Source organism: Trachurus trachurus, assembly GCF_905171665.1.
Source record: "Trachurus trachurus genome assembly, chromosome: 1".
NCBI lineage: Eukaryota > Metazoa > Chordata > Actinopteri > Carangiformes > Carangidae > Trachurus > Trachurus trachurus.
Window position 1 is genome coordinate 7,187,274 of NC_139891.1, and position 26,117 is coordinate 7,213,390.

Sequence of the window (26,117 nt, forward strand, 5' to 3'; positions counted from 1 at the left end):
AATAATAATTTGGCCAAGATCAATGTTAATTGTCAAAACAAAGACACCCATGCTGTTTTTCTTGTTGTTTTTTTTTGACACATAAAAGTTTTGCACACAGATATACAGTTTTTTTGCCTCAGCACTTGGGGGTGCTCTTTTACAACAGTCCATTTCAAAGTCCTGTAACAAGCTGCTAGAGAAAATGGACTGTGGTCTGTACCCTGTCTGCAGGGGGTGTTCCTGACTGTATAACCATTATACCACAGCGTTGGCTGGAGAAAGAAGCAGAGATACGTACCGAGCATTGTTACATTCAAAACAAACATTTGAAACATTTATTCAAGATTGAAGAAAGAAAATCACATGAAAAATCATATGAAAACACTGACAATGTCACAGATCAATATTCACAGTATACAAAACAGAGTTTAGCTTGACAATCCCTCTGAAATCACTTTATCATGTATCACTGCATGTTTAACACTAATAAATTAAACACATGGTCCAGTTTAAGGTCTTCAATATTTAAGGCATTTTATCTTGGCAGATATGGTTGAGATATTCTTATGAATTAAATCTGATATAAAATGTGTTAAAATAAATATCTTTTGCATTGTCGCTTAATTATTAGTCTAAATGATGTACATTTTTTACCTGACAGATAAGGTATTGCACTGGCACAAAATTAAATTAAAACTACCAGAGCCTTTAAAGCCCCAGATGAAAATAAACATGTTGTTAATTGTGCTAAACATTAAAATCTGTTCAACAAATACAACAAACCTGAGAATCTGCCTCAGCATTTAAACTGAGTGACAAGGTTACTTGCCTGATATTTCAAGTCATTTTGTAGCTATAAATGTCATTGTTGCTAGGACAATGTACAGACCAAATTAAAAATGAGGTTCTCATAAGGTCTCATAACAATAATGACTTTAAATTTAAAACATGGACTAGCATAGGCCCATATCATATGAGTTGTCTTTTTACTAAATACACTTCATTACAAATACTTTCCCATTCTGAAAGAAAAAATAATAGAAAAAAATCACAATAATTCACACACAACCAAATAAAATAAACAGTAAGAAAATTGATGAACCAAAAAGCAACAAACATTTGCAATTAAATATTGTAGCCTCACTATACATGACACTTTCGGTATTTACAGAGCATCTTTGGCTGGGATTGTCAATGCCATTCTAGACACCTACCCCTCATAAAATATCAAAACCAGTGCAATTGTTCACATACTGTGTCTTTCATGTGACTTATCATCTATTCCGCAGTTGACCGTAACCTGGCACCAACATCACACATACATTAATCTTTTCAAGAGGTGAGAGGTCGAGCTGATGTCACTGTGCAGCAGAGCGTTCAGAAAGTGCCCCCGACAGACTTTCCGCTGCCAACTGAGACAGATATTTCTGTGGAGGAGTGGGAGAAAAGAAAAGGTAAAAATCTGTGATCCACAATATGTTACAACATAGTATACTGTCTAGTACTGTATGTATAAAATATAAGGTATTATGAATAATATTGCATAATAACACGTTTTTTTTTTTTTTTTTAAACCAATGGAAGTACAATGTTTATTTCAAGAGAGAAAAGGACAAGAAACCAAAGTCTGAAATGTAACCTCCAGCATTGTGGAGAGATAATTGCATGGTTTTATTAAACACTTCATGCTACCTGATAATTTTATAAAAATAATACTAACACGTTTCGATAAGATTTTCAATAAATGTAACTATGAAGTGACAAATTATAATCCGTTAAATGTGTGGATCAGGAATGTGCATTTAGAGAAATAGTAGCATTAACCCCAAAGTCCAGCTTCAGTTTAATATCTAAGAACATCTGACTCAGTACTGAGTTTGTGTTATTTATTTGTTAAGTATTTGGTTTTTAAACTAAAACTAAATATTGATGATCGATTTTAGAACAATTTTCAGAGAAAACATAAACAATTTGTTCTAGGTTTGAATTTTTTAATAATGGAGAGAAATGTGCACAGTTGTAGAGTGCCTGCAAATCCTTGAAACAAACTGTGAACCTAAGAACTAAACTAAGAACCTAAAGAATATCTATAAATTAATGTACAACATACTTTTTAAAATACAGAAACAGTGCTGTGGTTCAACTTTCTGTATAAGTAAGAAGTAGTAACAGACAATGACAGAAACTAAAGCAAAACTCTCAAACAGCAGGACAACCACACACACACATACACACCCACATGCATGCACGCGCGCACACACGGCTTTGACAGACAGCGCAACTGTTTAAAACTGTTTTTTCCTCTTGGAATGTAATCCATCAAATGTTCATGAATCGTCGCTCATCTGGTCTGGCTCAGCTGCCGGGGACGAGAGAAATGCAAGATGGCTTGGTGCTGAATGGCCAATAATCAGAAACCTAATACAGTTGCAAGTTTACAGGCATGTGTGTGTGCTACGATGCGTTGGTGTATATTGCTGCTATATACTGCAGTGTTTGTCTGCGTTTGCATTGACTGATGTGACCGCATTCACATCTTAACATATCTGATGAATCTTTTTATTCAAGTAAACAGAGAAACACAGAATTTCATATTCTGAAACGAGTGTTAGTTTGATTAATCCTTGTTAATCAAGGGTCAGTTATCATATAAATAATACTGTAACATTTCTGCCTATTGGCTGATCATTGATGAGACCAAACAAACATCTCAATGGACCGGACACACTGACAGGAGACACAGAGATTAGTGTAATGCTGGTGTAATCTCGCAAATTCTGTTACCAGACAACAAAGACGACTGAGTGTGTGGAGGCACACAGATTTACGTTTTGAACACTCCACCCACCATCACAAAAAGAGTGACGCAGACACACACTTACAAACATTTGCTGAGGGTCATGATGCTCATTAAATTCAGGGAGGAAAGACAGAACAAAACGTGGTTAAACTGTTAAACTCAAACTTCCTGGTGTCATCACGGTCAGCTGAAGGACTGTGGTGTCACTGTGCGGTGTGTACCTGTAGGTTCCTGTAGTGCACAGTGCTGCGGCAGTGTATCGTCTTGGCGTTCTCCTCACTGGTATAGAACAGTCCACAGAGTTTACAGTAGAAACCCGTCTGGGGCACAATGAACTCCACTCCTGTTTGTGAACACAACAAGTACAGTTCAATCTAAGACATCAGTGCGGTAGACAGGAGAGCTCACAAAGGGTTTATTTGAAATAACACAGCAGCAATTGTGATTAAATGATCCAATTTGTGTCAGAAAATCAAAATCAAACTGAACCCAAATATTAAAACCAAACTATATGTCAGAATAATGTGACCTCTCAGGAAGCGGCGTTCACTCCATCAATTTGCTCTGTATTTTAACCACAGCATGGCTGTGATTGACGTGTGTACTCGGTGTGTATTCCAATATAATTACCTCATCTTGACTACCTAATAATAGGCCACAGTATCAATTATGTGTGTTATTTCAGTCCTTCATCAACACGTTGTTGTGGTGAGTACATGTCAACAACATATATCCAGCTGTCAGTTTCCCCACTCCACAGCAGTGTGACAATAAAAAGCAAACAAAATGGCAACAACGGGAGAGGACTCTTCGATGTTTTATATTTGTCTGGACAGACACACTCAGTCTCGGGGTATCATGCAACAGAAATAGTCACACGGCTCATCATGGCACACACAGCTCTCGAGTCTGTGCTGTGGTCTACTGTTGCCACTCTGCACCAGGCTTATGTAAGTCTCCATGCAGCACGTCCAACACAGGCCATGTGCTTGGCCATGTCATATTAGCCCCAATGATAATATAAATACTCGTCTCTCCGGGGTGCATTTCACAACCTGCTCGTGGAAATAGGTCAGCAAGTGGCCAAGCAATGCCAGCCAATTAGAGTGCTAATGCACCAGGTTGTCAGTGCATTTATTAATGGTGTACATTATAGCACTGTATCTTTAGGACTAAGACCACAGGCTCAAGACTCCATGAACCCCCCACATCTGTGACAACAGTTAAATATAGATCAGACTGAGGCCTGTTGGGATGAATCCAGCCAGAGAAACCTGATTCAGTTTTCATCATAATTGCTTCTGCTCAGTCTATTTCATGTAAGATGATATGTGTTGATAAAATAGGACCCATACTGGACCAACACTCATAACACAATAGTGGTGAAATGTGTTCCGCTTACCCAAAGGGATGCTGTGTTCACTGACAGCTTTGTCTTGCTCAACAGATGGCGAGGGGGCCTCGATCTCTGCAAAAGGCATATAACTCATGAGAAAGGATGCAGGGATAAAATCAACCTAGAAATTATAATTACTCCCTCTGATGGTATATCCAGATAAAGGTTGTAGGATACAAGGAAGGTTTTCTCCTCGGCTTACAGCAGAGCAGAGTGACTGACAGACCCGTGTTTCAGACCAAACACTCTATATAAGTGATTGCTGTCGGAAGATATAACTATTTAAGACTTATATTAACACAAATATTCCGCTTACTTCTGCTTTAACTGAATGATTACAGGAAAAGTACTTGATTTATTTGAAAAAATCTTGGTTGATGGGACCCAGGCCAAGGAATAAGCCTTTAAATCTGGGTAGGGTCTGGATCATTTACCATGAATTTGAACTTTCAGAGAAATTTCTTGTGCATGCTGTTTAGAGATCTGAGCTCAGTGCCTTTCTGGATATTATTAAATGTAGGACAATATCTAAAAGAGCTGAAGGAAAAACTCCTAATCTGTGTAACACCCTGCATGTGGTGTTAATATGTGATACATAATCACAACCCACTCTTTCAGTTGCTAACCGCTCCATGTGTTCTTATGTGAAAATCTTGATTTTGTAAATCAAATAAGTTCTCATAAGATAAGAAATATATGTAAGAAATCACATTTTACAAAGCAGAGCCACGTCCAAAATTTAACTAGCATCATCTCTAACCTCGATTTGGACATCTTTGTCCCCAGAGCCAGCTGTTTATTAACAGCACATGAGAGAGCACTGACAAATCTGATTTCAGTACAGCAGCAGGCTGATGAAAATCATCCTTTCACTGAATTTTGCCTCATGAGAAACTGAGGACCAAAATGCTGGTAATCAAGTGAGTGTAAGTGACCTGTCGCTGAGACTTATGTGTGCAAGAACATTTTTCTTGTAACCACCTCTTGGAGACAGGCTCCATGAGGACCATACAATAACACCACAGCTCTCTTTATTCATTGACTCATTTACTTTAATTAAATTATGTATGAAATGAAATCAGGGTGTTCATAAGCATCACTGACTGCATACTGCTTCTACTGATTGGTGGTTCAACTTCACAGCATATAAAATTTGAGGTATTTGTTTGAATTGCAAGAGGAAAAATCAGGCCAATGATGGAAGCTGAGGACACTAAAAAGAAACTTTTATGATTCACCACCAGAAAGGAAATCTGCATCCTTGCATTTGATTTCTCATTTGAAGTACCTTTTTTAAGAAGGTCACCGTTGAGTTGTGCCCTGTTGGTGATTGTTTCTGTGACCTGTCCCTGTCCGGTTTCCTGGGTCTTGCTGTCCTCTAATACTCTAATGTGATTTTCCATTGGCTCCTCTGAAGTCCCACTGTTGATCGCTTTGTCCTCTGAACATGTCTCCTCTAGTGCAGCTTTGAACTCCTCATTGGGGAAGTCACCAATGTTACTGACAGGCATCTCGGAAGCCACTTGACTCGGTTTCTGTTCTTCAGGACCAGTTTCAATTAAAACAGTCTCGGCTTTCTCAGGTACAGATGATTCAGTCTGGTCTCCAGCAGTGTCACAGGACTCTTCCTCCTTAGACTTGTTGTTAGATGTCTCCTGCTCCTCCACTGGTCGTGCAGGTGGGGATACATGCTTTTCTACTGCTGCCTCCTCCGTAGACTCTTTGGGGCAGGACATGTACTCCTCCAGCCCGGGAAGGTCTGGCTCAATAATGGAATCATCTTCTCCTCCAACTTCATCAACAGTGACCAGCTCCTCCATGTTCTTAGGATACCAGCTCTCCTCATCGGTGTCAGCTCCACTATCCCACTCCTTCTGCTGGGAAAATGGACAGAGAAAAGAACACTTTCCCAAACTGTCTCATCAAACTACAGCCTTTACAAAATAAAATCACAAGTCCAATAACACGCTCTGTCTTCACTGCTGCCCCCGGCCCACTCCTCTATACCCATGGTCTCCTGAGGCCACAGGTATAGAGGGAGCTCATCCCAATCTCCTGTCCACTGTGCACATACAACACCAGGAAAAAAATCTGACTCCAGGGAAAAAGCCTGAGTATTGTGGGTAGGGGTCTGCAGATTTGGAAAGAAATTACTGTCCTCTTATGTGAAATTGATCTGTCTGAATCATGCATTTTGTGTGAGCAATGCTGCCTGAGAGTGTGTGTGTGTACATGGATGACTGTGTGGGAATGTAGGGGGGTGGGGATGGGGAGGGTCTTTGGAAAGGTTTCTTTGGGCTTTCATGTACATTTGCCTGTAACTGTATTCTATATGAATTATATTTTTCTGGTCCATGGACAAACATATATGAATCTCATCTGTTCATAGGGTATAAACATGTTCAAATGAAAGGATTAAGTAAAAGTCTGAACCCATTAACTTACAGTGTCTCTATCTTTGCTACATTCAGTAGCCTCCTTTGGTTTACTGCTTCTTTGAGGTGAAACAGATTTTTCTTCTTTTGACTGGCGATCCTGTGAAAAACACATATTTAGTTGCTTTTTTATTTTATTATTAGAAGAATGAGTCACATAAAACAGGTATACAACAACAACGTTACTCACAGTATTTTCAGCAGCGTTCCCTCTCTCTTGTTTTTCTGCAGTCGTGTGTCTCCTGCTTGTCTTTTTGCTCCGTCCCCTGCCCGGTGAACTCTGCCTCTTTTCTTCTGGTGTCCTGCAAAGGAACTCCTCACTCATCTCAAACTCAGAGTGTCTCGACCGACCATGGTAGTCACCACCATCCCTCCTCTTTGACTTTGCGTCGTGCCTTTGGTATGAAGGTCTGGGTGGCTTGTCTGACTTGTACATTTGCTCTTTCATGTAGAAGTCATCCTCCATGTTTCTGTATGTGCTGAAGGACATGCCTTGAGGGCTGCTTCTTGGGTGCCAGTCTCTGCTGCTCCTCATCCGATCTTCACCTCCTCCTCCGCCACCTCCACCTCGCTCATCTGCAGATCTTGAGCTGATATGATCCAAGGGCTTTTGGTAGGCCTTCCGACGGTCGACGACGGGCCGTCCATTTGGCCGATCGTCATCCACACTTCCCCCGTTCCTCCACTGGTCATCCCTCTCCCTTTCGTCCTCAGCCCTTCTTGGGTGTGACGGCCAATCCCAAGAGCCGCGGCAGGGGCCGAGGCCATTGCTTCTCTCCGGACCTCTGCCCGGTGCCCCCTGGGGGCTGTGGGCTGAGCTGCATGATCCAAAACTGGGGCTGTGGGAATGAGGACTCAGAGAGCGGCTGATAGGGCTACGAGAGCGCGCTCTCTCCGGCATGTAACTGCAAACAGATGACAGACAGCTTACAGTACAATTTCAGTAATAATCTGACATTTGCACTGAATTTCCATTTACACTTACTGTTCAATTTCTTGCATCTCATCCCTTTCCCTCTGAGAGTTGATATCCTGGATGATTGTTTGAAGATCTTTACCTGGTTTCTGAACAGAACAAATGAATGTAGTTGCTGCCCACAACAGCCAGTGACCTGGTGTTCCATGTGTTTTGTCAGCTTACCTTGAGTTGCAGCTCCTTGTATCTCTTAGACATTCGTATGAGCAGCTTCTGGTTGTTAATCATAGCTGGAGTAAGTTGGTAGTATTGAACCATGGCCTGAGCTGCTTCAACATACGCCATCTCCACAAATGCCTGATGAGAAACATTTGTTGTAAACAATAATACCCTCATGACAGTTATATGGTCTTTCTTGCAGGACATATAACATCCAATATTTCATATCTGTCAGACCAGTTGAAAAGGAATCTTTGAAAATCATTATCACAAGGCATCCTATTTCATTACTATAATAAATCACGTGAACAGTTGCTTTGGGTTCCGTAACCAATACCATGGTTTCAGTATGAATGTCTTAAATTTGATAGGGGTGACATTAATGTTGCAGTGAGGTTCTGATAATTGAAACCTCTGAACCTGAGTGAGCTGTCATGTAGCGGTAGTTAAACTGCCAGCAAGTTATGGCAAAGCACATGATACCACAGTACAGTGGAAAAAACCCGCTGATAATCATAAGAATGCACATTGGTCATTTGGTGATTTGCATATTGACACACCTCTCCCAACTATTTCCAACATTTAGAGCGCCACATATGAACCTAGCTGTCTACAATTCTACACCATGAATTGGTTCTGTGTGCTGAGAGGCAGCAGAAACAGGACACGGACACACCATCACCTAAGTTGGTGTGGTAAAGATACAAAAGTTGCAAAATGTTTCATACAAATATGAGCAAATGACAAATAGGTGACACAATCTTTGGCACCTGATGGGTGGAGCGCATGAGGATGTAGTTAGTGACTTTGCCAAAGGGTAGTCCCAGGTTGATGACATCATTCTCTGTGCAGCTGCCTTCAGGGAGGTTACAGATGTGAACGACTCGTCCTTCAGTTGCTTTTCTAGGTGGAAATGTCTGCAAATAATCAAAACATAACAAATGATCAATCACGAACATTGTTTCAAATGTCGGGCTTTGTGTCAGGGTTCTATCCATCCATTTATTTTTCTGAAGCAGCAGCCTTAATGGAAAGGTAGGCTCATAATTGTCAGCACCGATCAGAGCGGCGTCCCTAGCAGCGGTCTGTTATACATAGCACCTCTCTGTTATACAGAAATAACAGACCTTAGAATGCATCAGGATACAGCGTTTAATAGAGCCGTGTAGTAAATGGGTTTATTGTATGCGACACTGACCTTCTCAACGAACTGTGGCGCTGACTTACAAAATGAATGAATGGATTACAAAAATCTCAGAGTCAAGGATACTGTAGGAAACTAGTCTGTCCAACATCATGGTAACACTATCACACAGGATGTCATGTTATTTTCCCTCCTTGATATATCCCCCCCCTCAATTACATCTATTAATAGGTCACTGGCAGTGGAGCAGCAGTGATAATGAAAGTTTTCTTGTTTGGATTTAGAGACTTGTCAGCTGACTGGCACCAGACATTTGATATCTGCACTGTTCAACATCCGCCTGTCTTTTCCCCCCTTTTTTTTTTATCTTAAAGGAGAGTGCATTGATGAGTAATGAGAGAACAAGTGAAACTTTTGCACGGAGACACTGGAGGCTGCAGATCACTGTTGCTATGTTCAGTGGTCATATTTAAGTCTAAATTAAAGGTTTAATTTATAGTTTTCTTCTTTTTCAGCTTGCACATCCAGCTCCCTGCTGAAGTATTTATCCTCAAATCTCTGGCAGCTTGAGCTCATCTTTCCCATATTTTGACTCACAACCATACGTTTTTTTTCAACATCTGTCCTACAGTATACCGACACTGGATGTTGTGATTCAATGGTATGCAGAAGAAATTAGCAGTGTGCATGATGCATCTGTACTATTCCCATGAGCTGCATGACCCCCTTTTTATGTTTTTTTTTTTTTTAAATCTTTCCCATTACACCCCTAAAAATCCACTTATCCTCTTAAAAACACAAAGGCAACAACCACTGACTGATTTAATCGGTTTATCAGTATCTTCATCATCGGACTCGTCATTGCAAATACTATCTGATCCCTTGTGTTCCTTGAACATCGCTGCAGAAAGCAGTTGTAAATTCAGCTTGTTATATCACGGTGTCTTATTTCTGCAACCATTATGCTGCAACTGCAGTTTTCCCAGTGCCCCTCCTCCTCTTCCTGCTTCAAGAGCTGACAGACCTGACAGACAGTCCCATGTGCGGGACAGACTGGGAGTCCTAATTCCAACTCAGACGAGCAGCAAGGGTCTCTGTTTTTACAGGGAATTTGTTCAGGGAAAACCCAACACTAACATACACTTCACACTGGGTCCAATGGCCATGTGTGCAATGTATAATGGGGGGCAGGAAAACAATCTCAATGTCACTTGGCTAAGCATATCCAAATACAACCAGAGGTAACCTTCGATATTCAAAGAATAAATAAAGCACTGATCACACATGATTCTATATCACAAAATCCTGATTCATGATTTGAGACAAAGATGCAAAGCAGGTAATACATTTATGACTTGTATTTCTTTTCAAAAGCTGCTTCTGACTTCTTTACAAATTTGATCTTATCCAGATTTAGTTGAGTTATTTCTATTCACAAGTTGTGGAAAAGTTGTTAGAATCTCAAACAAGACTTGGATGATCGGTCTTTAAATGAGCCAGATTATTGGATTGCTATGCCACAACTTAACAGTTTCTGGCCAGCAAGCTGACATTAACAGCCTCCGATGCAGGAGTGATAATTCTATTAACAGCCTTGTGCCAATGCCACTGCCACTGCCACCACCATGATATGTAAAGGTCAATGCAGGTTGGGCTCAATAAACAGATCCAGGAATAGGCTGTTTATGCCCTTGGAATATTATAAAGAACAAGAGTCTTCTTCTTTGCTCACTGTGTTCACTGATGTCTGCCTTGTAAAACCTCTTCTATGTCTGAAAGCCTAGACAGTTTGACCACAGCATTGATATCACTGTCAAGGTTGGCTCGGGCTTCAAACAGTAGCTGTCTCTGTTGACCGCAAACCCGAGGAGCAGAGTTATACTATGTCAGTACCTACTCACGATCAAATCAACAAAGCCAGTCTACTTGGTCAGCTCCTAACAACTGTCAAAAGCATTTAAATTTAACTGAGAGTACATTGTGATGGATATACACTTAAATCCTAATCTCTAAATTTGACTACACAATAACTTTTCCAAATTAAACATGAACCTTCTTCCTTTCATGTGTTTTTCATAAATCTGCTCATTAAACGATTTGCACCCCCTTAGACTAAAGCCTGTAGAGATAATGGCTTTACCTGCCACAGTGAGTCCAGCCATATGTGTTATGACAACGGCATGGTCTAGCAACCCAGGGCCAGATGGTGTAAAGGATAACAACCATTTCACATGGTGCTCTCACTGACAACATGCTGATTGACATGAGCTGGAATCTATCCGAAGGGCATGCCTGTTTATTTGTACAAAGCAGGATCCATGTTGGTGGATCCAGGAAGACGGTCAGTTTGGTTTCACAGTTTTTCCCCACGTTCCTACACAGAGTGCTTGCACACTGATCCCACAGATCATTTTACCAGTCTCTCACCAGTCTGAAACTCTACACCACTGCCTGGGGGTGTGACCCGGGGGTCTTTAGGTCTGTGCTCCTTACAGCGGTTAGCTGTAATCCTGTGTTTATCTCTTTTTGAGTACTATTTTCACATGAAGCTACTGTGTTACTGAAAAGCGGGGCTGCTAGACACTGCGGTCCAGACTGAGGAATGTCTGTGTACATGCAATGCCTATGTGCAAGTTTGTATGTGTGCTTACGTGCACGTACTTAGGCATCTATGGTTTATAGTTCAGGTTTACAGTTTGTTGCTTGTCTTTATTTCCATCACAATTTCAATTATATTGAAAAGTATATCATAGATCAACTACTGTATTACATTTAATTATTTAATTTTATTTCAATACTGAATAAGTTTTTTGCTTGATTGGTTTCTGTTTCTAATGAATACATGTTAAATGCTTTTACCTTTTACTTTTCAAAGTTCAATTGTAATTGCATGTGTTTGTGTGTGCACTTTTGTTTGAGTGCTCTGCCGAACACTCAAACAATAAAACTCCACCTGTTCTGCTTCAACAGGTGTGTGTTTATAGCAACTAACATTAGCTCATGTAGCACAGCCCATAAATATTTTTCCACTGATCCAATAAAAGCCTTTGTCAATAACCAACCAATGAAGCATATGACTTTCACATCAGGCTCCTGTTAAATACTTCATCTCTTCCTGCCAAGGAAGAGAAGAGCAAATGGCTGTAATAAAAAGTGGAATGGAAGGAGGCACCTTAAACAAGACAGCCACTGAATCTATTACATCCCGTTATCTCAGATCTTAAAAAATATATTTATGTGGCCCAACATGTCCTGTGAATTATAATTTGATTTCTCAGTGAAAAAAACAAACAAAAAACTTTTTCTTAGGAAGTAGTTCTTTTCATAATTCCTTTTCACAAACTACTGCACACTTGAGTTTTTTTTTTTTTTTACTTTTGTAAAACTTTTTTTTAAACTAAACTGCCAACTGAAATGTTGTTGTATATGCTTCTGCAATGACAATTAACATAACCTTCAACTTCAACTATATTCCTAGCTTTTTCTTATTTTACCCGTATGAATCGTTGTACTATTTACTCAGACTCTCTAAAAAATGCACAGCATTGCAAGACTGTGTACAAAATATGCTTTGTGCCTGAGGTTAATGAGCCACTGAAAAGTTAATAATATATTAGATATTCATCTAACAACGATATTTAACACTTTCTGTTTAAGCTAAATAAAATGAGTAACTTGTATAATTTTGTTAATAGTGAAAATCCAAAGATGTCTAAACATTGAAAAATATTCTTTTAGTCATACAACATCAAAAATATCATCTTACATATAAGTAGTGAGATTGATGTGCTTCAGTAAAGACCTTACGCAAGTAGATATAGTAACACATTATTCATAGAATCCTAGAGTCTAAGAAAGTAGCAATTGAAACAAATAGTAATATGCATGCATACTGTATAAATGCCGCACAGTGTGTACAGCTGCTTACTGACTACACGCTGGTCACCAGATAAAGTGTTGTTCAGGTTTTCTGCAACTAAATTCAGATGCCTTTCACCTCTTTCATTAGCTGCACTGTGCTTTTTTAGAAACCTGCCCAACATCAACAGCTGATGTTGTTGTTTTTTTCAACCCTTGTCACATGCCAACACTTCTGGACAGGCAAACTAACTGTAGGACTGTAGGTATTGACAGATAAGCCCTTAGGAATATTCTTTTTTAATTGAAGCCAAAGACAAAGTGAAGGGATTATCATTTACTTATGCTTCATTTTTGGAAACCCTCCACAGTTTGCACCCTCTGCTGTAATCCAAGTGTTAGATTGTCGGCGTCTTTCCAGGTTGCAGCAATACAAATACAAAGAATTCAATACAAAGCAATAAAATATATACAATGAAATGATAGTTTAATACTTAAATAAGCTCAACATGGATACATATTTGGACTAATGCTTATGTTATATGCAGTATGCCCCTGTAATTAGCTGTCGTCTTATTATTGTGTTTATTTTAATCTCTTCATTTTTACTGTGAGTTATAGATGAACCATGCAGCCTCAGTCCACAAAAGTTATATAATTCAGCCATAGTGATAGACCTCGGCGTAAATGTTTGTTGAGGAGAATCAAACAAGCAGGCCACCATGCAGTCACATGTGTGTGATGTAGTTGGAGCATGGGCCTGTATAGCAGCTTTAGTCAACATGAGACTGTGTGAAAGACAAAACACATGGCTAAGCTTTGTCTTGTCAAAACACACTAGTGTTTGTCTAGTAAAAATGTGACATATACTATGTCCTCCTTTGTAAAATGAACTGAATCAGCACAGTTAGGAGTAAAAGCTTTACAAAGTAAAAAAAGAAAAAAGTATGAACATTTTCACAAATGTTCACTGCTCAACATTTTCCTAGTAACAAAGCTTTTCTGTTGTAAATCCACATTTTACAACTTAAATTGTTTTCTGGGACTGGGTAATCATCAAGTGGCACCTAAGGATTAATCAAAATTCGCAACACCTAGTTTCTAGCAAGTATTTAATTACACTGTTTCCCTGACTATGTAGTTCAGTGAAAAAGAGTTGTCATTCCCAGACAAAGCCTGCTGTTGGGCCCCAGCAGCTGTCAACAAGGGGATCCAGGTCCATTCATTACCCAAAGCACAGCAAGTATCCGTTTATTACACACCTTGCCTACATCATGTTTCTACTACAGAGCAACACAACCTCCAAAGACTGGTGGAAAAAATACAGCGCACAGAATAAATACAGTGACAACCTATTCAGAGATAAGATATAACAGCATACCTGCTCAATCTGACCATGACATGCTGCTCCAAAATATACCATTAAAACTAGCCAGTTTGTTGGCCAACGGCCAAACTTTATTTATCACTTTCTAATAAAAACAGAATAATTAAATTTGAGTGCGACAGATGTTTCTTTGTCGCTAGCATTCTTGTCACTAAATTTGATTTACATGCCAAGACCAGACTCTAATGATTCTGTGAAAAAAATCCAAACATTTGTCTGACCTTTGACTCTGGTTGATGTGAGGCAAATCCTGTGTCAGACATGGGATAAGTCTTCATGGTTGCAGCTGGCAAGTATGATGTATTGGCTCCTGAGGATACATCTGTGGAAACAATTGGAAATTATCCTGATGCAATTGAGCAAGTGTGGGGAAAAAGTTACATTAGTTGACTTCAGGGTTCAATTATATACATATTGCATACAAAATGTTTCATTCAAACTCATTAGTCCTTTGCCCACAAAAATGCTTTCTTGTTTTGTTGCTATATATTATATAATTGGAAACACTAGGTTGAAGAAAAGGGTTCAAAACATGTGCTCAGAGCTGACAGCTAAGACTGACATTTAAGGTGTGCAATGTATGTAGTTCCTAAACAATGGATACCTAACTGAAGGGCACAGAATCTACAGATATTTACATGGAGTTTAGCATTCAGATTATAGTCAGTTTAAAAGCCCAAACAGAATGAAGCATTCTTTCTGGGCATGCCCTCTGTCTTGTCTGACATGCAAGAGGAAATGTTCCAAAAATGGCAGCTTAGAGGCTGAACTGGCCCTTTCCAGAAAGTTTGTTTTAATACAGCCATTGAGGAAGACACACAGACAACCAACACTTCTGCCCAAGTCACACAGCTGTTTCAATTAAATGCATCGGTGCATGTAAACAGCAGAGCGTATTCCATCACATCCCATAAGAAAATAAATCAAAACATTTTCAGCTGGAATGTTTTTAATCAGATTTAGTTTAAAGTGTGCGTGTACTGTATGTGACTGAGTAAAAGATTGTATATGTAACCATGGCTGTCAGTGTGAGAGACCATATCTGCAACTTGAGGCTGCTAAAACACCCACTCCATGAAAACTGGACTCCATGAAACAATGAGGGTTTTTTTGCAGTCTGGACCACCCACAGATGGTATGTCTTACAGTAATTATACACGAGGGAATACATACGGGATATGTGGTACAGTATTGTGATAGGATCGCTATGATAGACAACAGGTGCTCAGTTTGTTAATGTGTAAGTAAAGCTCAAGCACCAAACAGAAATCATCAGCGTTGTGGGTATTCAGATACAAAATGTGCACCAAAAGTTATAAACTGCCAAAGAGTATGAGTTATTGTTTGGGTTCACGCTGGTCAAGATATTTTGGATTTCAAAACACTTTATAATACATCAATGTATCAAAATACACTGTGTCAAGATATGAAAACATGCTGCCTCGTACTCTCACGCAACTAAAAATACTCCCTGACCTCCATCTATCACTCCGTTTCACATACTCCAGCCGTCAGAAAAACATCACTCTAACATCACCAGCAAAAAAGGGACACTTGGTTGGTGGAGGTGGTGGCTAATGGGTTATCGTACCTTGACTTGCAGCAGAGTAGACCATGGAGTTTGTCCCCCCAGGGTTCAGACCTGCATCAGAAGGCCTGGCGACGGTGTAGTGAACAGCTCCAGCTGAAACCACGGTGGAGCTGCAACAATCATAGAAGGCTGATTTTAGCTGCCGCTCCCCTGCCTTCCTCAGTCATATCTTGTGACAGAGCTCATATTCATAGAAACATTAAGACAGCTGTATTTAGAGCAAGATAAGGAAAATGAATTGCTTCCTATATTTATGAAAAATGCTTAGGAATGATCAATATAGTAAAATAAAATAAAATTTAAACAGAGCTGGTGAGAGAATGGAGAAACCATAGTGAGGGATGAATATAAAAGCAAACATTTAAACTCAATTTTATGACAATCAACAAGAAACAGAACAAACAGTGTGAAGCCACTGGCTTTGTGAATATCTGAAGTTCTTGTTGCCAATAAAAGGGCATGCTGGAGCACATGTTGTAATCACAACCTACTTTAAACTCTGTGCAGTGAATTTTAGAGTTGGAAATGACTCACCTTTCGTTTGTGTACAATGTTCGATTCTGCAGGTGTAGTTTTCCCTTCACGTGTTGGTCCCAGTCCTAGAAAAACACACATACACACTAAGACACACAAATACACCATCCAAACATAGACTCAACGTGGACACACTGGAAGCTCACTGCTCACCCCCCACCACCCCATGGTAGTCCTTACATACCCCTTGTATAAGCTCATGGCTGCCAGCAATTAAAGAGACAACATCTACTGCCTACTTAGTAGAGCTTTGGTGCCTGCTTGTTTAACTCTATTGTCTATTTTTAAGGTATGAGCCAACAAAGGTTAAACATGTAGAGAATTAATGTGTTCAGTTTCTGGTGTACAATTACGTTGCAAAACAACAACATGCATGCAGGGTTTGACGGACTATTTCACTCACCTTGAGGTTGTAAACCTTCTTGTCACAGATGCTACACTGGTGTGGTAGTTGAGTAGGTGTGACGGCATGGTAATCATTGACTTGGTAAGGCTGAAGTGTCCTGGTCTCCTCACTTCCATGCAGGGGCTGGAAGCCCCCGAATCCCTGTGTGCCACTTGAACCCAAAGAGGAACTTCCACTGCTGTGATTGAACTTGGGGTCAGGGGTCGGCTCCTCTGGGTTATATAGTTCCGTTCGGGAACGATTCGTCTGGCCAGCTGCTGGCCACACGGTGGCCGCATTAGAAACCATATCCATCTTGCCAGTGTGACTCATGCTGGTGGTGCCTTTCCATTGCTCCTTAGGCCCGGGGGAGTTATAAACATTTATGTTCTGCTCATTGACACTAAATCCAGCTTGTTGCCCCTGAATATCCTGCCCATAGAAATCTCTCTGAAAACCAGCATTGTTCATGCTCTTTGCCTGAGTGTTTATCACTGTGTAATGTCCATCACCAGCAGTAGCTGATGCTGCAGATGTCCCTCCAACTAAGTTATACTGAACACGCCTGTCAGTATCAGAGGGGTAAGCTGAACCTGACTTTTTACCATACTCCGCGCCCTGTTGGCCCACTGTGCCCCCTCCAGCAGGATGGTTCAGTCTCACATTCCCTGGGTTCTGCTGGTATCCCCCACCCACTAAGGCCCCCAAGGCTGAATTGGAGGAGGGAAATCCTAGCACTCCTGTGGGAAAGGTGCCCTGTGGATCCATTGGAACCATTGTGGAAGTCCGTAGCTGATTGAACAGGGGCTGGGACATGGCGACATTGGAGAGAACCTGATTGAGAACAGAGGCAGCAGTGGCTGGGTTTCCCCCCTGAGCCAGTTTGAGGCGGTGGAGGGTCAGCTGGGCCTGGAGCTGAGCTAGTTGGAGGCTGGCTGGAGTCAGGAGGAGCTGCTGGTTCTGCTGCTGAGGCCCTGTCTGCACACTGCCCAACAACTGACCACCCACGTGCAGGCCTTTCTTATCAGTGCCGTCCACTGCACTGATACTGTAGGGGGAAAAAAACAAAAAAAAATCATGTACTTAATGAATCTCAAAGGGCAAATCCACTTACCCACTGGAGTCACTAGTTAGATGACAAACAACAATAGCTGGGAATATTTGCATTTGTGTCTGTGATCATAAGCATGGGAGTTGGATGCAGAGACTCAGACATTCAGAGTAGGCAGCCCAGGATTGCAAGCTGTATACAGCAACAACATCTATGAAACCATCTAATGGAGTTTGATGAGACACGTAGGCCAGAGACACTGCCTGTAGTAATCAATGGGAATGTGTTTGGGTGGTGCTGTATACAAGCCACGGTATGTTCATTCTATAACTAACTTTTGAGGATGTGCAGGCATGGATTATGGAGGGAGAGCAAAAACCTTGATTCGATTGCCAAGAGGTATATAACACAGCAGATGAAATTATTTTTAAACCCTAATGTTACGTATGGTTCAACCAATGTTTTTGTATTTTGAGGTATGGCTGATAAAAGTACCAAAGATTACACCAAAATGTATTATTTTGACCAATTTCCTAATTTCTTTTTTCTACACATGCTCTGATAAAATCAATCAATCACCGTCAGTGTAACAAGTCCTTGGACAATGGCTGAAGGTACATGAACAGGAATGAAGTGAATTTGAATGATGTAGCAAAAGTTGTAAAATAAAAAATAAAAAAAAGAAAGAAAGAAAGAAAGAAAAAACATATACCCTGTCCGACTGGAAAATGATTTTCCAGTTCACGGTTCAGTGAACTGTAGACATAAGCAGAGCGAAGCCTCCTTGGACCAACTACACTGGTCCATTTACCATGGACACACTCGCTGTCTGCTTCAATATTCAGTCTGGTGGTTCTTGTTAGCTCTCCAACTGACCACGTCACAACAGATTCATTATCTAACAAGAGCAATTCAGATCATTTAAATGACTTTTCAACAATTATGGATTTTATCTTTCAAGGTATTACTACCATGGGTCTATCGTGTAATAATTCAGATTTTTTTTTTTAAATGAACACAGTAGTTGAAGTAACATAGTGACAGCTGTATAGGGCATGGTTCGTATATCAAAAGGTTAGCGGTCCCGTCTATTTTCCCTCTGGTACACCGTACCGCACCACCGGCTTCCTACAACACAAACTGCTGTAACAGAACCACTCAAAACCACATCACCCACTGGTGCCATGACCCTGTTTGACTGGTCTGTCCTTTCAGTTTTTGATGAATGCTCTCACATGCTGTCTAAACTTAGTCTACTCAGCTACTCATCACATCATCTATGTGAAGCACCTGACACCCCCCTATCTAGCCACTGCTCCTACCGACCCTGATGAAAGGTGACAGACCAATTTGATTATGCAGGGTGAAATTCTAAATTGTTAGACAGAGATTTGTCAGCGATAGACTTTAGCACATGGAGATACTGACACATTATGGTTATTGGTAATCATGTTTACACAGCTCTCTCCAAAAAATTAAATGTTATAAAACAGGTTGTTTCTAAAATACAAGGACGTTCATAAATATGAATTTATGGAACTGAACCTTTGGGGGAGATTATCACCTGTGGGTCTGTCTCCCTGCTGCCTTTTTAGTTGTGATGCTCTAGAGATGGCACTGCCACAATACTCATATCACAACTATTACTCATTCTGCTATAAACCTTCCCTCTGCAGCCGAACGTCCTGACATCACACTCCTAACCTAGAACATGTACAGTACAGTATGAGCAATGAAACTACGTATGTTTGATTTGGATTTTAAGATGACAGAAAATTACACTTTCATTTAGAAAACAAGGTAAAAACAACTAGTTTTGTGTCTGTAGCACTTCACTTTGTTAACACCAATATAACTTTTGGTATGACTGTTCATACGCACTGTTACAGATTACTATGATAATATTTGGCAGATGTTTATTTACTTAACTCCATACTGTAGGGAGATCATTTTGATAGTCTCATACTGAAATGTGAAAATATAAATATCTTAGGAAAAAAGTGAATATTAAATCTGTTTTAGCTGCTGTATTAAAATCATTTTTCACCACTGTATCACTAATGTCACAAATAGTAAATAGTGGTAAGGCCTGAGGCGTCGTCTGATCGCAGTCAGTGCAATTATTTCATTTCCATTCATCTGTATAAAAACAGCTGGATGAAACTAACAGAAATGTCATATTTCTATCACTATTTCCTGACCGTTTTCCACCATATGAGGTTTAACCAAAGTCCTTATCAGCAATATAGAATGTCTCTGGTTTAACTGGTGCGCTTTTAATGACGTCACCATATTATGGATTCACCACCCCATCCAATTCGCCAAACTTGGAAAGACAGCCACAGTTCTATCCTGGCAATTAGCTATTCCTGAAGCTTTCGGACAAGTGTCTAAATATAAACATGACAACACCAGATGCAAGAGACAGCGTAACGCGGTATAGCTGCTTAATAAACAAGCTGCTTGAAAAAACAATTTTAAAGAAAAGAAATGCTGCAAAAGGTTGACAAGCAGAAAAGACAATTCGTTAATCACAATTATGCGTATGGAAATGAATCGCCAACTAAAAATTCATAATCGTGACAGCCCTGATACAAAACTTAATTTACCAACATCTGTCATGTATTACTGATATATTAAGTACTTGTTCTTTGAAATTGTATATGTTTTACACATTAACGTCTGCTAGACATTTTCAAACTGTAAAGCATTTGCAAATTTGTTCAGAAAATACTTCTTTCATTCCTTTTCCTGGTTCAGGTTAAGTGGGCAAAAAAAATTCAAGCAGACCTTTACTTCAAAAATCATTGGTCACACTCTAAGCACATGTACGTATGATAACTGATGCAGTTTGGACAATTGACAATCCTAAATTTTGCTGCCGATTGTACACACGCTTAAGCGAACAAGCATGTTGATGGAGAGATACACTTACACCATTCCAACTTATGACTCAAAGCTATAAATACAAGAGTTGGCCTCTGCCATCCCGAGACACAGTGTCCTTAATAGACTAATATGGACTCTTGGGCAGCTGGCAGAGTGTGCTAGACACTTCAGACCAGTCTTGTGATGACGATAGGGAATATAGGTGTCAAACAAACTTTAACCAGGTGTGGCAGGAAAGCCTGTAAAAGAGTCACACTGGAATTACAAAAAAAAAAATTAAACCTTGCAAATGTGACAATGGTGAGAATTCACTTGACTGAATTATGTTATTTAGAAATAGTCCTCACAGCCACACTATCAGGACACCTCTCAGGACACACATACAGGATGATTTAGCTGAGTATGTGTCATGTCTATAATGTAATTAAATAACTTGAAGCAGAAGTAAGCCATCCGGTGGTTTTGGCTAACTTCTTGTCAGCCGATGGAGTTAGCAGTCCCCGCCCTCGTCACCACATTCACGCGCATCCCTTGGCTGCACACACAGAGAGGACCGCCCCTTTATGCCGTTCTCTCTCCTCATTGGATAAAGGTTGTAGGATACAAGGAAAGTTTTCTCCTCGGCTTACAGCAGAGCAGAGTGACTGACAGACCCGTGTTTCAGACCAAACACTCTATATAAGTGATTGAAGATATAACTATTTAAGACTTATATTAACACAAATATTCCGCTTACTTCTGCTTTAAAGCAGAAGTAAGTGATATATTTGTGTTAATATAAGTCTTAAATAGTTATATCTTCCGACAGCAATCACTTACATAGAGTGTTTGGACTGAAACACGGGTCTCTCAGTCCCTCTGCTCTGCTCTGAGCCGAAGAGAAAACATTTATCGTATCCTACAGTTTTTATCCAATGAGGAGAGAGAACGGCATGCAGGGCTGTGTGTGCAGCCAAGGAACGCCGTGAATGTGGTGACGTATGACGAGGACTGTTATGGTGCGTTCAAGGAAACTCGTATTTTTCCGACCGTGAAGTGGTACCAGTTCGATCTGGTACGAGTTCACCGGTCGGAAGTTACGAGTGGCCGTTATAGTGACTTTCACCGGTAAAACAGGTCGGAAAAACACGAGTGGGTTGCCTGGAATGCTACAAAGTCGTAAGTTGTGACTTGAAGCTGTAATTTACGATTTCAAAAGCCTGCCTGGAACGCAGCATTAGCCAAAACGACCGGACCACTCACTTCTGCTTTAACATCGTGAATGACAAACTGATAAACTCAATTATTCATCAACTGGGTGAAACTATTCTTTAAGCAGATCCAAGACATGCTAAATCAGTAGCATTTAGAGAGCAGTATGGCAAAGTAGAAAAATGTTATTCAGGTAAAACCAAATCTTTTTACCCAAACTGGGCACACACATTTTTTTTTAAATTAAATACCATAATTATAGCTGACAAACAAACAATCTCTATAGAACCAAGTTTTTTGACAAAGGAACATGTTTCAAGTCACATACAGTATTTCTGTCTTCAAGGTGAACACAAAAATGTTTCTATAAACACTCTGCATAAATCACCCAACACCCAATCCAACACAAACCTAGGTTTTACCAGAGCGCTTGGACTGAGGGCCATAATACCTCTCACAGCCGAAACAGTCTCTCACTCAGTCGTGTCATGACAGAGCTTCTACTGTATGCCAACAGACAGTATTAGGTCAGTTTTATGAATAGACTTGTACTCATCTAAAATTCTAAAATCGTATACATATAAATGAATTTATACTCAGGATATTTCTCTGTTGTTTTACAATTACAACCCTTTAAGATAAAAAATGTTCATTAGGGTTACATATAAAGTCAATGTAAGCCAACATTGTGCCAAAAGAGATTTCAGGGACATGCTTTTAAGGTTCTTAACAGACTCGGGAGCAGATCTGGAGATTTATAGAGATGATATAGTACAATAATGTGATGAGAGCATGTTCAGGCCAGATTTCATTTTACATGGGGTCATAGTTTGTAATATCTGGGAAAATACATCTTCAGTATCTTTAGAGCACAAGTCTAAGGTTAAGATGAAGGACAGTATGAATAGATTCTGTCATGAGCGATATGACTGATATTTTATTCTTTCTACTGTGCTGAGAGATGAGAGATTACATTTATTTGAAACTTTGACAAGATTTTACAGACTTATAGAACATGGAGGATTGTACTTTACTTTATTTGTTTATTTAAATGGGACAGTGCACATTAATGGACAGAACATGTAAATGTGCCGGATTATAGCAAGATGCAAATTTCCGTCCGGAGTCCCATAGACATAATGTAAACGTAACAAGATGTTTTTTCGTGATACTGAGCTGGCTTCTGTCAGTTCTCGGTCTATGATCAGTTTGTGAAAATGCACCTAATATTTTATGAGTCTAGTCTGGTGAACAAATAATCAAATGACATGGCTGCGCTATTTGAATTGATTTTCTACTCCCATCTGTTTCTGAGGCAAAGATTTCTCATACAGTGCCAAGACCAATGTCAGGTGCAAAGCCAGACGAGAAAAGTGTGAAAGTCCAAGTGTCCAACTTGAATCCTGCTCAACACATGCCTTCTCTTCCTGCCTGACAAAGGATTCTACAAACATATTATATATATTATCATTTCTAAGGGGAAACAAATACTCAATTTCTAATTGAAATTGTGGCTTTCACAGGGCAACCCAGTGGCTCATAGGCCTGATCCTACGCAGCGGTTTAAATCTGACCTGTGGCCCTTTGCTGCTCTTCTCTCTCGAACATGGCGATCATAATGGACACGCGCAACCCAGAGAACTTGTGAAATACAAACAGGAATAGCGAAATGAGTGAAATAAGCTTTTTTCAAATTTCAATTAGAAATGAAACATCTAATATGATAAAAATACATACTGCAATTTGTCAATAAAATAAAAAACATGTACAGATGATCTTTCGTAAAACTTACCTCACCTTAACAAACCTCCAAAACTCAGCAATCAACAAATTAACTATTAATAAAAACAATTATTAAGGACAAGTGCTACACTATTAATTTGATCAAAAAATGTAATGTAGATCTGCTGCAGTCTAAACGTCCGTCATAGACAACAGACGTCAAAATTGACTTATTGTTGCAATTTATTTAAAAAAAAACAACACACACACAAACACACTGATTCACTTTGCAGAATTTAAGCTTTCAATTCAAATATGCATTAACACTGGTAACTTTATAACCATTGTAAGAACTCAGCAACTGGTTATACACCTGGCAGCCCCACAACACAATACGTTATAAGACTAATAATTTGTTTTATTTATGAGTGCCTTTGCTACTTCTGAACACATAAAAGATCAAAGAAACAAAAAGGACGATTTATAATTAAAACCAAAATTACAAATTACATCCACAATTCTTCAGGACAGCTCTGGAAAACAAACATGACAAAATGACATGACAGTTCAAGTTTGAGCCTAACTGTCACTTCCACAAAGATCAAAAACTGGTCTGCAGTCATAACAAACACCACATGGGCCCAATCAGTCGGCAGAGCCTCATCGGAGGAAGTAACAAATTAGAGGAAGGCTTCAAGCCCAGCTACAGAACAGCCCAGACTAGAGAAACATCCAACTAAATATCCCCCTGCGCCCAAACACACTGCAGCTCCAGAGACGGCCATAAATCCTGCCTCTGTATAGAGCACCAACACCGTACAGCTGACAAGTCTTACTACTACATTATCCACACTACTACAGGCTTGTATTGTAAAAGCGTTCCTGCTGGTATTGGAAGAAACACACAAACCTTGAAAAGACAGGAAGCGGAGGTCCAGGTCACACCTCTGTCACTCCACTCTGCTTCTCCAGAGTCTGACCTCTGCCCAGCAGCTGAAACTGACATACGTCTCTTCCCTCTAACATGTCGACTATTGCTAGCACATGTACACTAGCATAACATCACTGCTAGTGGCCTTTTGCCTATGTGAGTGACGCTGGTTCCCTGTGTTAACCCGACAGGCAGAAGAGACGCATGTGATGAAAAGTCACAAGTGCTCAGCATGTGTGAGGACGGGGGTAGAGGAGGAGAGCAGGAAACAACTAGACTTCTGATTACTACTGACCAACTACCACATCCATCTTATAGTGACATGTAAGATATTAGATCAAAGTTTCACCACTCTTTTCAAAGCTATAAAAAAAATGATTTTCTTTAAAGAAAACTGAACAATAAGCTGCCCAGAGAAGAAACACTTTTACCCTGGAGAATAAAACAGTTGTAATTGACCAATTCTAGGCTGAAATTTCATTTTCAGTGCCTGCATTGTGATTGGCAGATGGTTTCAAGAAGTGTTTATGCCCAACAAATGGCCTCTTTTCTCCCTGGGAGATGTTCTGGTATCAGCCACTACGCTGCCAGAAAGAGAAGAGAAGGCATACATTTATCTAAATCTAAATAATAATAAAAAAATCACATTCCTCCTTCCTTGCACAACTGCAGTGACATCGGAGTGTAAATGTATTTCACTAATTGTTAAACAGACAAATCTCCTCAATTAACGTTGAATGCACAGTTATTGTTGTATGTCTAACATACAACATATACAATACATACTGTATCCTGTCCGCCTATATATACGATACACACACACATGCAAACATTATATATTTTTCTATATTGTCTTTGTTGGTTTGTTCACATTTCTGAAGTTTTTACTTGTTGTATACGGTTGATTTACTACGGTATTTATTTTAATGTCCTTTGTACAACATTTTGCTCTGCTCAAGCTGTGTTTGAATCTGCTCATGAAACAATGTTGACTTGACTATTATTAATTATTATCAGTGAAGTGCAATGCAGAGGGAGGAGTCGCAGTCGACACTTTTATCGCTGGGACGGGGACGCTCAACACTGGGGAAATGGCTGGTGTTTTTTAATGTGTTATGTAAGATTTCAAAGTAACTTTTAAAGAAGCTGTCCTGGGAAACACCAGGCAAACTACCAGGAGCAGAAGTGGATTTCATTTTGGGTGTCAAATTTATTTTGGCCATCTCCTTGAACAAAAAATTAAAAAATGACTGAGTGTATACAATGTGTACCGGTATATAATTTACAGAAAAAAAAGCCAACTGTTCAGTATTCTGTATAAATGACTACACAAGATATTTAAAATGAAAACCCTTCAGAAAAACAGGGAACTAATTTTAAATATGGCATACTATGCATTAGGCACGTAGGAGTCATTTTGAACAACACATTTCTATTGATAATTCAATCACATGAATAAATTCCAAAGGATGCTGCTGAGGTAGCAGAACAGGCATTAAGCACATTGCAATTACACCAACTACTATTTCGACCCCTTGTTGTCTATTTTTTTTATGCTTGTGTCTGTACTGCGTGAAATAAAATTCAATATTTTATAATATTTTTACGTATGAATATAATACAGTAATATATTTGCATACACCTGTAATTAATTCCTCTTAACTGTTTTGACCATTTTGTAAAAGG

General features: G+C 39.7%; 1 protein-coding gene across 3 annotated transcripts in view; it reads right to left on the reverse strand.

The window, feature by feature from the left end:
• Positions 1-136: 136 nt before the first annotated feature.
• The window catches only part of rbm20 (RNA binding motif protein 20), a 47,078-nt gene continuing 21,097 nt past the window's right edge, over positions 137-26,117 (reverse strand). The window contains exons 1-14 of one of the 3 annotated variants that reach the window (XM_083998629.1): positions 24,411-24,634; positions 16,666-17,695; positions 16,263-16,327; positions 15,729-15,838; positions 14,359-14,459; positions 8,519-8,665; positions 7,755-7,886; positions 7,599-7,678; positions 6,804-7,518; positions 6,624-6,713; positions 5,467-6,055; positions 4,185-4,250; positions 3,004-3,125; positions 137-1,409 (exon numbers count right to left, since the gene is read on the reverse strand). In XM_083998629.1, the coding sequence (XP_083854755.1) occupies positions 1,341-1,409; positions 3,004-3,125; positions 4,185-4,250; positions 5,467-6,055; positions 6,624-6,713; positions 6,804-7,518; positions 7,599-7,678; positions 7,755-7,886; positions 8,519-8,665; positions 14,359-14,459; positions 15,729-15,838; positions 16,263-16,327; positions 16,666-17,463 (3,084 nt within the window). In that variant the 5' untranslated portion in view covers positions 17,464-17,695; positions 24,411-24,634 and the 3' untranslated portion in view covers positions 137-1,340. Of the gene's footprint in view, positions 1,410-3,003; positions 3,126-4,184; positions 4,251-5,466; positions 6,056-6,623; positions 6,714-6,803; positions 7,519-7,598; positions 7,679-7,754; positions 7,887-8,518; positions 8,666-14,358; positions 14,460-15,728; positions 15,839-16,262; positions 16,328-16,665; positions 17,696-24,410; positions 24,635-26,117 lie in introns of those variants that run through there. The other 2 variants (XM_083998628.1, XM_083998627.1) reach the window with 2 other exon arrangements.